General features: G+C 40.9%; 1 protein-coding gene across 2 annotated transcripts in view; it reads right to left on the bottom strand.

Moving 5' to 3' along the window:
* Positions 1 to 1,574: 1,574 nt before the first annotated feature.
* LOC129480879 (chimeric ERCC6-PGBD3 protein) overlaps positions 1,575 to 14,606 on the bottom strand; it is an 89,080-nt gene continuing 76,048 nt past the window's right edge. For both annotated transcript variants that reach the window (XM_055275350.2, XM_055275351.2), the window contains exons 19-21: positions 4,264 to 4,468; positions 3,288 to 3,366; positions 1,575 to 2,152 (exon numbers count right to left, since the gene is read on the bottom strand). In XM_055275350.2, coding sequence (XP_055131325.1) covers positions 1,733 to 2,152; positions 3,288 to 3,366; positions 4,264 to 4,468 — 704 coding nt within the window. In that variant the 3' untranslated portion in view covers positions 1,575 to 1,732. The remainder of the gene's footprint in view (positions 2,153 to 3,287; positions 3,367 to 4,263; positions 4,469 to 14,606) is intronic.

Genomic DNA, 14,606 nt, shown 5'->3' with positions numbered 1-14,606 from the left:
GACAAGGAAGACACAATTTCCTTATAGGCTAATGATTATAAAAATAGAAATTAAGAGCTCCCGAGAAACAAACTACTTAGTCAAAAAGGAAGGAGTTTTGACTTCCTTCTAAGCCAAGTACTCAAGTTTAAGACTTATTGGCCTCTTTAAAAATTCTTTCTATGACTTCTAAACAATGATGGCAAAGTGACAAAAATAATGTAATCATCTTCTTCCCTCATTATATACAAACCAAACTAAAAACAAAAGAAATGAACAAGCTATAATCCAAAAAAACTAGAAAATCCTGACAGGAATCATATAGAACATCTCTAAGAAAAGGATTCTTGGCTTATGCAAAATATTAGAGCAGAGAAAGCAAAACTCATGTCCTGTCATGCAGTCCGGCAAGGCCCCCCTGCCCAGAACCCTCCTCTCTGAGTTACAGGGAGGAGCAGACAGAAGATCTGGACACAGCTATCCATGTTAAGAATGAGCGAGATGTAAAGAAATAGCAGGGCAGGAGGGCAGGCATACTACAGAAAAATGAGAGAGAGGAAAACAGCAGGCCAGAGAATACGAATCCAAAAAACAAACTGCACTGAGATAGCTACAGAAGACATTCCAGGAATACGATGAATTTCAGAAAACAACACTTCAAAGATGAGATGATAAAATCATCCTGAGAAGGAAATAAGAAAAACTTGGGTAAGAAAATAAACTGAGGATCAAAGCAACACCATCACAGAACCATAAACACATAAACAGTAGTGAGATACAAACAGCCTTGGCTGGAATCCAAACCACAGAAACAGGAAAGCCCGTCGCAGGGAATGCAAAGGCAGGCGCAAGACGAAGGCAACTGGAGAGAAGACAGCCTGCCAGCCTGCAGACAAGAGAGGCCTGGAGTGGTGTCACTTCATGGTAACGACGGCTGGGTCTGCTGTGGGCTGCAGTGATGTTTGTGTGCATGCACATGTGTGGTTTTTATGTACCTACTTTTGGCTTTGATTTTTTTTTTATGATAACACAGTGTGACTGTAGGAGGGAAAAAGATGCCCTCTGCTTAAAGGAAAGCCAGGGTAAACTGAATACCCTACAGCTTTCCACAAATACATGTCTTATCATTTATTACCATACTATTTCATGCTTTACTAATAAAAATACTCACCAATTTACCAGTACCTTGAAAAGAGGATCTTTTCAAGAAAATTAATATAATTATCAAACAACACATAACAAACCTGACCTTTGTTATTTAAATTTACCTAAACGGTAAATTTAAATGTTTAAAGTTTATGCATCAAAATAATGCTGTTATCAGAAATTGATGAACTTATTGAATAGGTCTGACTGAATGTAAGACCTGTTTTTAGCACCAATAAAAAAAATCATTGAGATTTCTGTTCTGCAAACTTCTAACTGTGCTCCCTGACAGCATCTTTTGGGTAAAGGAACAAATGTGATCCAAGGAGTAACTATTAGGTACCTGATTTTATAATATAATTCAGATTGCCAAAAAAAAAAAAAAAAAAAAATCCAAGTATTTTCTCCTTCAGCTAGCATTATTAAAACTTTCAACTTTCAGAGAAGAGTTTCTTCCTCCTTAAAGTTTTAATTCTGAGGTAGACATCATGCAAACAAACATCAAGTGCAGCCAACTTCCGTTGACAAACATGATTATTAATAATAAATTAATAATCAGAAATGCCCGTTAGAAAAAGGGACTTGAAAGTTTAGGAAGCAATGTTGTTTAGCAGTATTCTGGCTTGAGTTTCCAAATTCCTTCACCACCAGAAGTTCTATGGAAAGTGCACAGATTTCTCAATAGTTCTCGGAAGACACAAGACTGCGACGCTGATAACTTGGATTCAAACTCCTGCAGTATCTCCCTAGTGCTGGCCTGGCCATCAATGTGGGCCTGGAAAGCAATGAAGTTTCTCATCTCCACCAGAAGGTCATCGTGTTCTGTGGTGGGCAGCAGGGCAGAAGCTTCCTGCAGGTGTCCGCTTTCACTTTCTAAACGCTCTGGCAGAATCAGGTGGTTTCTAGCTCTCATTTTAGCCAAGAGTGAGGAGGAAGCGAGGGCCCTGGATGAAGAGTCTGCATCTTCTGCTCTTCCACTAAAATGCTCAGGGACATTATCTTTTCCCTCCTTTTTCATGATGCCATCCTAGAAAAAGAAAACCACTATATTGAAATATTTAATTTCTAGTTTATGCCCCCACTTCCTTCCCCAAAGGCTGTGAAGGGTCACAAGACAACACACGTGCCAGGGTGGTGAGGTTGACGGGGTAAGACTGAGACTCCACCTAATGAAAAGGGAAAGGAGGAGGGTCCGGTATCTAAATCTTCCCACTGTTAAGAGACTATTACCTAAAAAAAAAAAATAAAGAGGGGGCAACCAAGCCATTCCCTTAGTCACCACTCAACATGGTGGTGGATGGGAAAGCAGAGTGGAGGCTTCCAGGCAAGGTTTCAGGAAAATCTGTCTCTAGGAGGCCCAGGATCACTTTCAGCACCTGTGGGCTTTTCCTGTTCTTCCTCTCAAATGGACCCTGACCTGTATACTGCGGATAAGGAACAATATCATAGCTATACTTCTTTTTCTTCACTTTTAAGTCTTCTTACTCTTTCCTACCTTACATCTAATGCCAAGTTTCCTTAAAAAAACACAAATCTAACTCTGAAAGGGTCTCAAATCCCTACTGCTAAAAGCACAGAACATGGGAAGTCAAAAAGGTACTCGTAATCCTAAACATGTTCATATTAACTTAAAATTGGAGTCTGAAGCTCGGAGTTTTAAAATAATCCTTAATCAGAAAGACTTCCACTGAATGGTGGAGTCTGGACTAGTTTTAACCACGGTAGCACTCAAGGCAAGCAGGGCATTCTTGAACAGAGAAAGACAGGCACTCTGCTCTAGCAGCCAGTGAGTTACAGACACCAACATTCAAGGCAGTTTTCTGGACATTTATTTCAGAGGGTTGTGGTCTCTGGAGCTGGCACTTTCCCTCTAGACAAGGCAGGCTGTCCTAGCAGCGACACATCTATCCCTGTGTCAACCTTCTAATGGCAAAACAGAAATGCTGCTACGGATCTTGGGTTAAAGACTTTGTCTTTAGGAAATCAGCAGGTCCTTTTAGATTCAAGTGAATGTGCATCATAAATCAGAGCATGCAACACAAATATCAGGTGTCATTACACCAGAGATAACCATTTTCTTCACATCCAGAATCAGGTGAAATTTTCACAGCATTCAATCAAGCAAATCTCACCCTGGAAAGCCAAAAGGTTATCTATATTACCTGGCACTTCTCTGTTGGAGATGTTGATGAAGGATGCTGCACAGAGAAGTTAGAATTCCTTTTCTTACCAAATCTACTCCTAAAGAAGGAAAAGAATCACAGTAGATTAAATGTTTGCTTTTGAGACCTAGAGATCAAAATACTCTTTCAACAATCAACTTCTTCCTGGAAACATTTCCATCTGCATGGTTATTCTTTCACAGCCATGCCATTTCTGCTCTATCCCCCTCAATTCTTCCACTCCACCCTCCTAGAAAGTAACTGCTGGCTGGGCACAGTGGCTCATGCCTGTAATCCCAACACTTTGGGAGGCCAAGGCAGGCAGATCACTTGAGGTCAGGAGCTTGAGACTAGCCTGGCCAACATGGTGAAATCCCGTCTCTACTAAAAATACAAAAATTAGCCTGGCATGGTGGCAGGAGCCTGTAATCCCAGCTACTCGGGAGGCGGAGAATGCAGTGGGCCGAGATCACACCACTGCACTCCAGCCTGGGCGACAGGGCAAGACTCCATCTCTAAATAAAGAAAAAAAAGGAACTGCTGCATCTCAGAATGAGAACCACTCAGTATCTTGTTCAAAAGATGATGGGAACCATTCTCAATTCCAGGTAGGAAAATCATTCTAAAAGAGCATACTGAATAGCAAAGTATTTAATGTGTGTTGTAAATTGGCTAATTGTCTCATTAAAGTTTAATCATTATCCTGTATCTCTTACTATTTTTAACAACACCATCTCTCAAATAAAACCAATCACTTCTCCTGAAGCCACTATGGAAAACAGGGGATGAAAGCAAGGAGGAAGGCAAAGTTATAACGGTATTTCTCCAAGTCACCCAGATTTGGCTGCTATAATCCCTCCCTGGGGATTTATTCCTGAAGAGAAATAACAGTATATGCCTCCACACCTGCCCTGATTTTATTTCTAGCCTTAGTTGTTTGGCCTCCTTGCAAGTATGGCATGCAGCAATCTCTTACTTTTTTCCTGCTGGTGCACCAGAAATCCCCCTGTGGCCAGTCCAGGTGGGAACACCAGACACTGCTCCCAGACACCGCTGACGAGAGAGCCTCAGTGCTTTCAAGGCATCCTGGGCCACTCGGTTGGCTTCTGCCTCCACCAGTACATAATCTGGGCTGGCTCCATCCACGATGGCATCGTGCTTCATGACACTGTGCACGCCAACTAGCAAGAAAAGAAATACCAAAGTGATATTTCACTTTGTATGCAAGAAAGACACTTTTCTCCTCTGTATAAGTACAGTACTGTAGTAGACAAAAAACAAAGTGATAGTACACTTAGAAAACCCTAGAGAATCAATGATAAAAAATAGTAAGATAATTCAGGCAACATAAAAAAATATAAAATTCACACACTGAAAGCTATAACATTCCTATTTACAAACAATAGCCAGCTAAAAATATAATGATGGGAAAATCCTATTTACAGTAACAGAAAAGACAAAACACTTAGGAATAAACCCAGGCAATGTGTAAAGCCTATATGGAGAAGACATGAAAACACTCCTGGGAAGATAGACTATCAGACTTAAACAGAAAGACATCCCTTGCATTTGAGTAGAATGACTCAATAACCATTTTCCCTGAGTTAATTTATATGTTCAATGTAATCTCAATAAAAATGTCAAGCTTTCTTATGAAGCTAGACAAACTGACACTAAAGTTCATACAGAACAATAAACCTTCACGAATAGATCAGAAAACACGGAAAAGGCAAAGTGACACCCTATTGGACAATAAAACACGCTCCAGTTACAACAGTTTGGTGCTGAGGAAGGAAGAGACACAACAGGAGATTGACCAGAAACTAGAAATAGATTGAACTGCATTTGGAAATGTACTACATGATAAAGGCATCTCTAATCACTGAGAAAAACATATTTGAAATAAATGATGGTACAAACGTTGGGGCACAAACGTTGGGGCATTTTATCTTTGAACCAAGATAAAATCCACACCTCATACTCCAAATGGATCAGAAATCTGAATGTAAAAAGCAAAACCATACAAGTAGTACAAGAAAACATGGCGAATCATCATATGATCTATATGTAGAAAAGGCTTAGAACTACAACTCTAATTAATAAAAGACTGACAAGTTTTTTTCCAAATATATATTGTTTATAAATTATATAAATATTAGTATACAAATATGTTCTATGCCTGCTAAACTTAAATAAAATTTTAAATACGAATAGATAAAATTAATATGGATATAATATTCTTTTTCAATGGTGTCTTGAGCACCTAAATTTAGAGACTGATGGTTGAACACTATCATCATCTAAGAGCTACTCATTCTTTTTTTATTTTTATTTTTTATTATTATACTTTAGGTTTTAGGGTACATGTGCACAATGTGCAGGTTTGTTACATATGTATCCATGTGCCGTGTTGGTTTGCTGCACCCATTAACTCGTCATTTAGCAATAGGTATATCTCCTAATGCTGTCCCTCCCCGCTCCCCCCAACCCACAACAGTCCCCGGAGTGTGATGTTCCCCTTCCTGCGTCCATGAGTTCTCATTGTTCAATTCCCACCTATGAGTGAGAATTAGCAACTTTAGCAAAGTCTCACGATACAAAATCAATGTACAAAAATCACAAGCATTCTTGTACACCAATCACAGACAGAGAGCCAAATCATGAGTGAACTCCCATTCACAACTGCTTCAAAGAGAATAAAATACCTAGGAATCCAACTTACAAGGGATGTGAAGGACCTCTTCAAGGAGAACTATAAACCACTGCTCAATGAAATAAAAGAGGATACAAACAAATGGAAGAACATTCCACGCTCATGGGTTGGAAGAATCGATATCATGAAAATGGCCATACTGCCCAAGGTAATTTATAGATTCAATGCCATCCCCATCAAGCTACCAATGACTTTCTTCACAGAATTGGAAAAAACTACTTCAAAGTTCATATGGAACCAAAAAAGAGCCCGCATCGCCAAGTCAATCCTAAGCCAAAAGAACAAAGCTGGAGGCATCACACTACCTGACTTCAAACTATACTACAAAGCTACAGTAACCAAAACAGCATGGTACTGGTACCACAACAGAGATATAGACCAATGGAACAGAACGGAGCCCTCAGAAATAATGCCGCATATCTACAACTATCTGATCTTTGACAAACCTGACAAAAACAAGAAATGGGGAAAGGATTCCCTATTTAATAAATGGTGCTGGGAAAACTGGCTAGCCACATGTAGAAAGCTGAAACTGGATCCCTTCCTTACACCTTATACAAAAATTAATTCAAGACGGATTAAAGACTTACATGTTAGACCTAAAACCATAAAAACCCTAGAAGAAAGCCTAGGCAATACCATTCAGGACATAGGCATGGGCAAGGACTTCATGCCTAAAACACCAAAAGCAATGGCAACAACAGCCAAAATGGACAAATGGGATCTAATTAAACTAAAGAGCTTCTGCACAGCAAAAGAAACTACCATCAGAGTGAACAGGCAACCTACAGAATGGGAGAAAATTTTTGCAACCTACTCATCTGACAAAGGGCTAATATCCAGAATCTACAATGAACTCAAACAAATTTACAAGAAAAAAAACAAGTTTTTTTTAAAAAAAAAAAAACAAAAAAAAACCTGTTTCACAGGAAAAAAAATCGTAATAAAGGACAACCAATGAGGAAATACTTGTAACATATATGAAAAATGAAAAGCTAACATCCCTAATATATAAAGAACTCTTTAAAACCAAGGGGAAAAAGGGACCAAAAACCTGATTTAGAAAATGGACAAAACACATGAACAGACAAGTTCAAAGAAAGAAAAAATTTTTAAATATAAATGGTCCTATGAAAGTTCAATTTCACTCAAAGAAAATAACTGGAAATTAAAACTTCAGATATCCTTTCTCACCTATCGGATTGGGAAAAATTAAAAGTGTAACACCACACTCTTGACAAGGCTCTGGGCAACAACTGCTGGTGACAATTCAAATTGATCTAAACCTTACAAAAGGGAGTTGGGCATTATTCAAACAAACGAATAAACAAAACAACCTTACATATGTCTTTACCTTTTGATCTAGCAATTCCTCTTGTATAAGCATAGGATTATTTAGTGCAGCATTGTGGCTGAAAGAAGGTATAAACAATCTAAATCCTCATATGTGGATAAACTGTGGTACAGGTTGAATATCTCTTATCCAAAATTCTTGGGACCAGAAGTGTTTCAGATTTTGCCTTTTTCAGATTTTGGAATAATTGCATACACCTAATGAGACATCTTGGGGATGGGCCCCAAGTCTAAACACAAAATGTATATATTTTTAACATACACCTTACACACATAGCCCGAAGGTAATTTTAATATAATACGTTTATCAATTTTGTGCAGGAAACAAAGTGTTAATTGTGTTTTGACTGTTACCCATCACATGAAGTCAGGTGTGGAATTTTCCACATCTGGCATCATGCCAGTGCACAAAAAGTTTTGGATTTTAGAGCATTTTAGATTTCAGGTTTTGGGTCAACATAGCAGAGCACTCTAGCAATAAAAATCGCTAAAGGAGGAGGAATAGCTCTCTGTTAACTAATACTGGAGTGGCTTCAGGATATATGAAGTTTTTTAAAAAAAAGGAACAGAAGATAATACAGTGTACAACCTTTTATGTAAGAGAATAAGGGAATATAAAATTATACATGTGCCTGCTTATTTTTACAAAAGAAAATGATATAGTTCAGCTGTGTCCCCGCCCAAATCTCATCTTGAATTGTAACTCCCACAATTCCCACATGACATGGGAGGAACCCAGTGGGAGGTGATTAATTATGAAGACACGAGTCTTTCCTACACTGTTCTCATGAGTGAATGAGTTTCATTAGATCTCATGGTTTTAAAAATAAGTTTCCCTGCACAAGCTCTCTTTGCCTGCTGCCATCCATGTAAGATGTGACTTGCTCCTCCTTGCCTTCTGACATGACTGTGAGGCCTCCACAGCCACATAGAACTGTAAGTTGATTAAACCTCTTTCTTTTGTAAATTGCCCAGTCTTGGGTAATGTCTTTATCAGCAGCGTAAAAATGCACTAATAAAGTTAATTGGTACCAGTGGGGAGGTGTGCTCCTGAAAAGATACCCCAAAATGTATCTTTGGATACATTTTGGAAGCAACTTTGGAACTGGGTAACAGGTAGAGATGGGAACAGTTTGGAGGGCTCAGAAGACAGGAAAATGTGGGAAGGTTTGGAACTTCCTAGAGACTTGTTGAATAGCTTTGACAAAAATGTTGATAGTGATATGAACAGTAAGGTCCAGACGAGGTGGTCTCAGATGGAGATGAGGAACTTGTTGGGAACTGGAGCAAAGGTGATTCTTGTTATGTTTTAGCAAAGAGACTGGCAGCGTTTTGCCCCTGCCCTAGAGATTTGTGGAAGTTTGAACTTGAGAGAGATGATTTAGGATATGTGGCGGAAGAAATTTCTAAGCAGCAAAGCATTCAACAGGTGACATGGGTGTTGTTAAAGGCATTCAGTTTTATAAGGGAAGCAGTGCATAAAAGTTTGGACAATTTGCAGTCTTACAATGTGATAGGAAAGAAAACCCCATTTTCTCAAGAGAAATTCAAGCTGGCTACAGAAATTTGCATAAGTAACGAGGAGCCCAATGTTAATCCCCAAGACAATGGGGAAAATGTCTGCAGGGCATGTCAGAGACCTTCACAGCAGCCCCTCCCATCACAGGCCCAGAGGCCCAGGAGGAAAAAGTGGTTTCATGGGCCTGGCCCATGGTCCCCACGCTGTGTGCAGCCTGGGGACTTGGTGTACTGCGTCCCAGCCACTCCAGCTGTGGCTGAAAGGGGCCAACGAAGAGCTCAGGCTGTGGCTTCAGATGGTGCAAGCCCCAAGCCTTGGCAGCTTCCACATGGTGTTGAGCCTGAGGGTGCACAGAAGTCAATAACTGAGGTTTGGGAACCTCCGCCTAGATTTCAAAAGATGTATGGAAACTCCTAGATGCCCAGGCAGAAGTTTGCTGCAGGGGCAGGGTTCTCATGGAGAATCTCTGCTAGGGCAATGCAGAAGGAAAATGTGGGGTTGGAGCCCCCACACAGAGTCCCTACTGGGGCACCACCTAGTGGAGCTATGAGAAGAGGGCCACGGTCCTCCAGACCCCAGAACAGTAGATCCACTGACAGCTTGCACCATGCACCTGGAAAGGCTGCAGACACTCAATGCCACCCATGAAAGCAGCCAGGAGGGAGCTATACCCTGCAAAGCCAAAGGGGCAGAGCTGCCCAAGACCATGGGAACCCAGCTCTTGCATCAGCATGACCTGGATGTGAGACATGGAGTCAAAGGAGATCATTTTGGAGCTTTAACATTTGACTGCCCTGCTGGACTTCAGACTTGTGTGGGGCCTGTAGCCCCTTTGTTTTGGTCAATTTCTCCCATTTGGAATGGCTGTACTTACCCAATGCCTGTAACCCTAATGTATCTAGGAAGTAACTAACTTGCTTTTGATTTTACAGGCTCATAGGCAGAAGAGACTTGCCTTGTCTTGGATGAGACTTTGGACTGTGGACTTTTGAGTTAATGCTGAAATGAGTTGAGACTTTGAGGGACTGTTGGGAAGGCATGATTGGTTTTAAAATGTGAAGATGTGAGATTTGGGAGGGGCCAGAGGTGGAACGATATGGTTTGGCTATGTCCCAGCCAAATCTCATCTTGAATTGTAACTCCCACAATTCCCATGTCATGGGAGGAATCCGGTGGGAGGTGACTGAATTATGGGGTTGGGTCTTTCCTGTGCTGTTCTTATACTAGTGAATGAGTCTCATGAGATCTGATGGTTTTAAAAATGGGAATTTCTCTGCACAAGCTCTTTGCCTGCTGCCATCCATGAAAGATGTTACTTGCTCCTTCTTGCATGATTGTAAAGCCTCCCCCGTCACGTGGAATTGTAAGTCAATTAAACCTCTTTCATTTGTAAATTGCCCAGTCTCTGGTATGTCTTTATCAGCAGTGTGAAAACAGACTAATACAGAAACACATGAATGCCAGAAACTCATGAGACTGGTAAGGGAAGGAACAGGTGGGGACAGGGTGAGGGATGACACTACTCTGGTATTCCTTTTTGCATATTTTGTCTTTTGTTACTATGTTAATGTGTTACTACTCAGAAGATAACATAGAGTCAACAAGGATGGGAGGAAATCCTAAAGTGGAATACAAACAAATAAATTAACCTAACTGTATTTTAAATTGATAGCACACACTGAAAATACAATGAAGGGTGAGAAAAAAGAACTAAGTTATTTTTAACCCAAGTAGTGTTTTGACCAAAAACTTAGACTAAAGACAAAAAGAAATAAAAACAAATATTGAACTCTAGTTAGTATAAATAAAAACAAATATTGAATTCTAGTTAGTATAACTGTTTTTTGCCATAGTTCAGGTTAGAAATTCTAAAAAGCTACCATGTATCCTAGGATTGACGAGTAACTCAGTACGTTGTAAATGAAGGTCTTGAAGAAGGAAGCTACAAACATGGAAAGGGCCCAGGGTGCTGAAATAAAATTGGAGATAACAGTATTCCCTCATCTTATTTTGCTTTTTGGAGCTTATTAGAGTATAACTGATATGCAATAACTGCTGAAGTACAGTATTTGGTAAGTTGTGACATTATGTACATACCATGAAACTATCACTACAATCAAGACAATGAACATAGCTGTCACCTGCAAAACTCATGTCCCTTTGTAATCACACCCTCAAATACTCCATGCCGAGACAACCAATCCACTTTCTGTCATGCCTGTGTGTTTTCTAGAATTTTATGCAAATGGCATCAGAGTATATACTAATCTTACTAGTCCGAAAGTCATCCATGCTGTAGCATGTATCAATACTCTATTTCCTTTTATTGTTGATTAGTATATATATATATATATACATATATGTATATATATATGTATATATATATACATATATGTATATATATATGTGTATATATATATATATATGTATATATATATGTATATATATATATATATATATTTTTTTTTTTTTTTTGAGACAGAGTCTCGCTCTGTCGCCCAGGCTGGAGTGCAGTGGCACAATCTCGGCTCACTGCAGGATCCGCCTCCCGGGTTCACGCCATTCTCCTGCCTCAGCATTTCCGAGTAGCTGGGACTACAGGCGCCCGCCACCACGCCCGGCTAATTTTTTGTATTTTTACTAGAGACGGGGTTTCACCGTGGTCTCGATCTCCTGACCTCGTGATCCGCCCGCCTCGGCCTCCCAAAGTGCTGGGATTACAAGCGTGAGCCACCGCGCCCAGCCGAGTATATATATTTTTTGAGACAGAGTCTCGCTCTGTCACTCAGGCAGGAGTACAATGGTGTGATCTCGGCTCACTGCAACCTCCACCTCCCGGGTTCAAGCGATTCTCCCGCTCAGCCTCCCAAGTAGCTGGGATTCCAGACACCCACCATCATGCCTGACTAATTTTTGTATTTTTGTAGAGACAGAGTTTCACCATGTTGTCCAAGTTGGTCTCGAACTCCTGACCTCAGGTGATTCACCCACCTCGGCCTCCCAAAGTGCTGGGATTACAGGTGTGAGCCACCAAGCCCGGCCTGTCGATTAGTATTTGATCATATGGACATGCCATGGTTAGTTTAACTATTTACTTGCTGATGGACATTTGATTTCTACATTTTTGGCTATTACTAATAAAGCTGCTATGAATATTTATGTACAAGCCTTTGTATGGACATATTTTTCCATTTCTCTTGGGCAAATACACACCCAGGACTGAAAAGACTATATCATAAGGAAGGTGCATGCCTAATTTTTAAGAAACTGCCAAACTGTTTTCCAAAGTGATTGTGCCATTTTACATTCCCACCAGGCGTGTATGAGAGACCCAACTGCTTCATATCTTTACCAACACTTAGTATGGTCAGTCTTCTTTCATTTTAGCCATTCTAGAGGGTGTGTAGTGGTGTCTCATTATGGTTCTAACTGGCATTTCCCTAATAACTAATAATATTAACAAGTTTCATATATTTATTTGCCATCTACATATCTTTCTTGGTGAAGTCTGTTCAAATTATTTGTCCAGTTTAAAAATTGGGTTATACATTTTATTTATTTATTTTTTGACATGGGGTCTCGCTCTGCTGCCCAGGCTGGAGTGCAGTGGGATGATCACAGCTCACCACAGCCTCAACTTCCCAGGCTCAAGCAATCCTCCCAGCTCAGCCTCGCAAGTAGCTGGGACCACAGGTGTATGCTACCACACCTGGCTAATTTTTTATTTTTTGTAGAGATGGGATCTCACCATGTTGCCCAGGCTGGTCTTGAACTCCTAGGCTCAAGCAATCAACCCACCTCAGCCTCTCAAAGTGCTGGGATTACAGGCTGAGCCACCACACCCAGCCAGTAATTTTTGATTGGGTTCCAGACATTGTGAATTTCATCTTGTTGGATGTTGGGTATTTGTATATTCCTGTAAACATTCAGGTAGGGTTGAAGCAGTGCTCACTCTAAGGCTGATCATTCCCTACTACAGAGGCAAGACCCCCTACTCTGTATTATACCCAATGCCCCATGAAATATTTTTCCAGTCTTAGCTGGTGGGAACAGGCACTATCCCTGGCCATGGGTGAGCACCAGAGGACCAGACATGTTTCCTCTAATTCAAAAAGTTAAAGAGGAAAGGCCTTTTCACTGACCTTAAGTAGTTTTCTTGCACAATGCACTGGTCAGTATTCAGCTGAGTGCCAGTGGAGACTCTGCAGACCTGTGGGGTTCTCTCCCTGTGCAGAGATGTCTCCTCTATCATCTCTTGCATGTGAATGCCAGCCACCCTGTCCTCCCCTGATGCTCAGCTCTGTCTTTTCAACAGAGGGTCTACCTGGGACTCCCATCTGGGTTCTCCCTCTTTCTGTTACAGCACGAAAATTCTCTCAAGGCAGTAGGGCAGGGCAACTGGAGAGCCCAGATCATTTGTTTCCCATCTCTCAAGAGATTACTGCCCTTTGGTGTCAGAAAACCACTGCTTCACATGTTTTGTCATTGTTTTCATTGTTTCACATGGAAGGGTAAACGTTAATCTGCCTTTGCTAGAAGCCAAACTCATGGTTTTTACAGACATAGAGATAGGTGTATCTGTGCAATTTCTTGTGCATATATATGCTCGTATGTATGTGTATATGTATGTACACAACAAACACATACACACACATACATACATCTATTTCCTGATACTATTGGCTATGAAAGCAATGACATAATAGCAGCAATGAACACTCTGAGAACCCGGATCCTAGTTCCTAAATACCATTCTCTAGGGCTCCTTGAAGAAATGGCTGATTCCAGGGCTGGCATAGAATACAAATTGAGCTCAGCATACATTAGTATGCCAAGAAGAAAGGAGGTGCTCAAAGAATGGTGGGGACATACCAGAGGGACAAAGGAGCCAGCTTGAAGGAGCTCCCATCCACGAGGCAAATCTAAGACAATACGAGCATCATAATACCCCTACTAATGGATTACAGTCATGGAAAAAAAGAATCCATTAGTCCATACTGATCTAAAAATAAATTAATAAATAAATAAAAGAGAAGGAAAACCTTCCTTATAGTAGAATGTTAATCACCATTTGGCAACCACTGTAGTAAAAACTGACTGAGGAAAGAATCATCAATGGATATTAAAACTAATGGATAAAAGTTTGATGAGAAACAGGATATTTATACAGTCTCAAAGCATATTCTTTGAAAGCACAAATTAATTACAAAGGGAAAAATATTAACCTTAGCATTGAGAAACCTGGCAGACTCCACCTTAACCAAGTGATCTTAAAAACCAACTCGTAATAGGTCAAACCAACATGGGTCTCCTGATAGATGCACTGAGTAAGATACGGTATCACACACAGGGGGTGGAGCCAAGATGGCCGAACAGGAACAGCTCCGGTCTCCAGCTCCCAGCCTGAGTGACACAGAAGATGGGTGATTTCTGCATTCCTGTTTGAGGTACCGGTTTCATCTCACTAGGGAGTGCCAGTGGGTGCAGGACAGTTGGTGAAGCGCACTGTGCGCGAGCCGAAGCAGGGCGAGGCATTGCCTCACTCGGGAAGCGCAAGGGGTCAGGGAGTTCCCTTTCCTAGTCAAGGAAAGGGGTAACAGACGGCACCTGGAATATCGGGTCAGTCCCACCCTAATACTGCGCTTTTCCAACGGGCCTGGAAAATGGCACACTAGGAGACTGTGTCCCGCATCTGGCTCAGAGGGTCCTATGCCCACGGAGTCTCGCTGATTGC

Source organism: Symphalangus syndactylus, chromosome 4 (assembly GCF_028878055.3).
Source record: "Symphalangus syndactylus isolate Jambi chromosome 4, NHGRI_mSymSyn1-v2.1_pri, whole genome shotgun sequence".
NCBI lineage: Eukaryota > Metazoa > Chordata > Mammalia > Primates > Hylobatidae > Symphalangus > Symphalangus syndactylus.
Note: the sequence above shows the minus strand (reverse complement) of the source record. Positions and strands in the feature narration are given on the sequence as shown.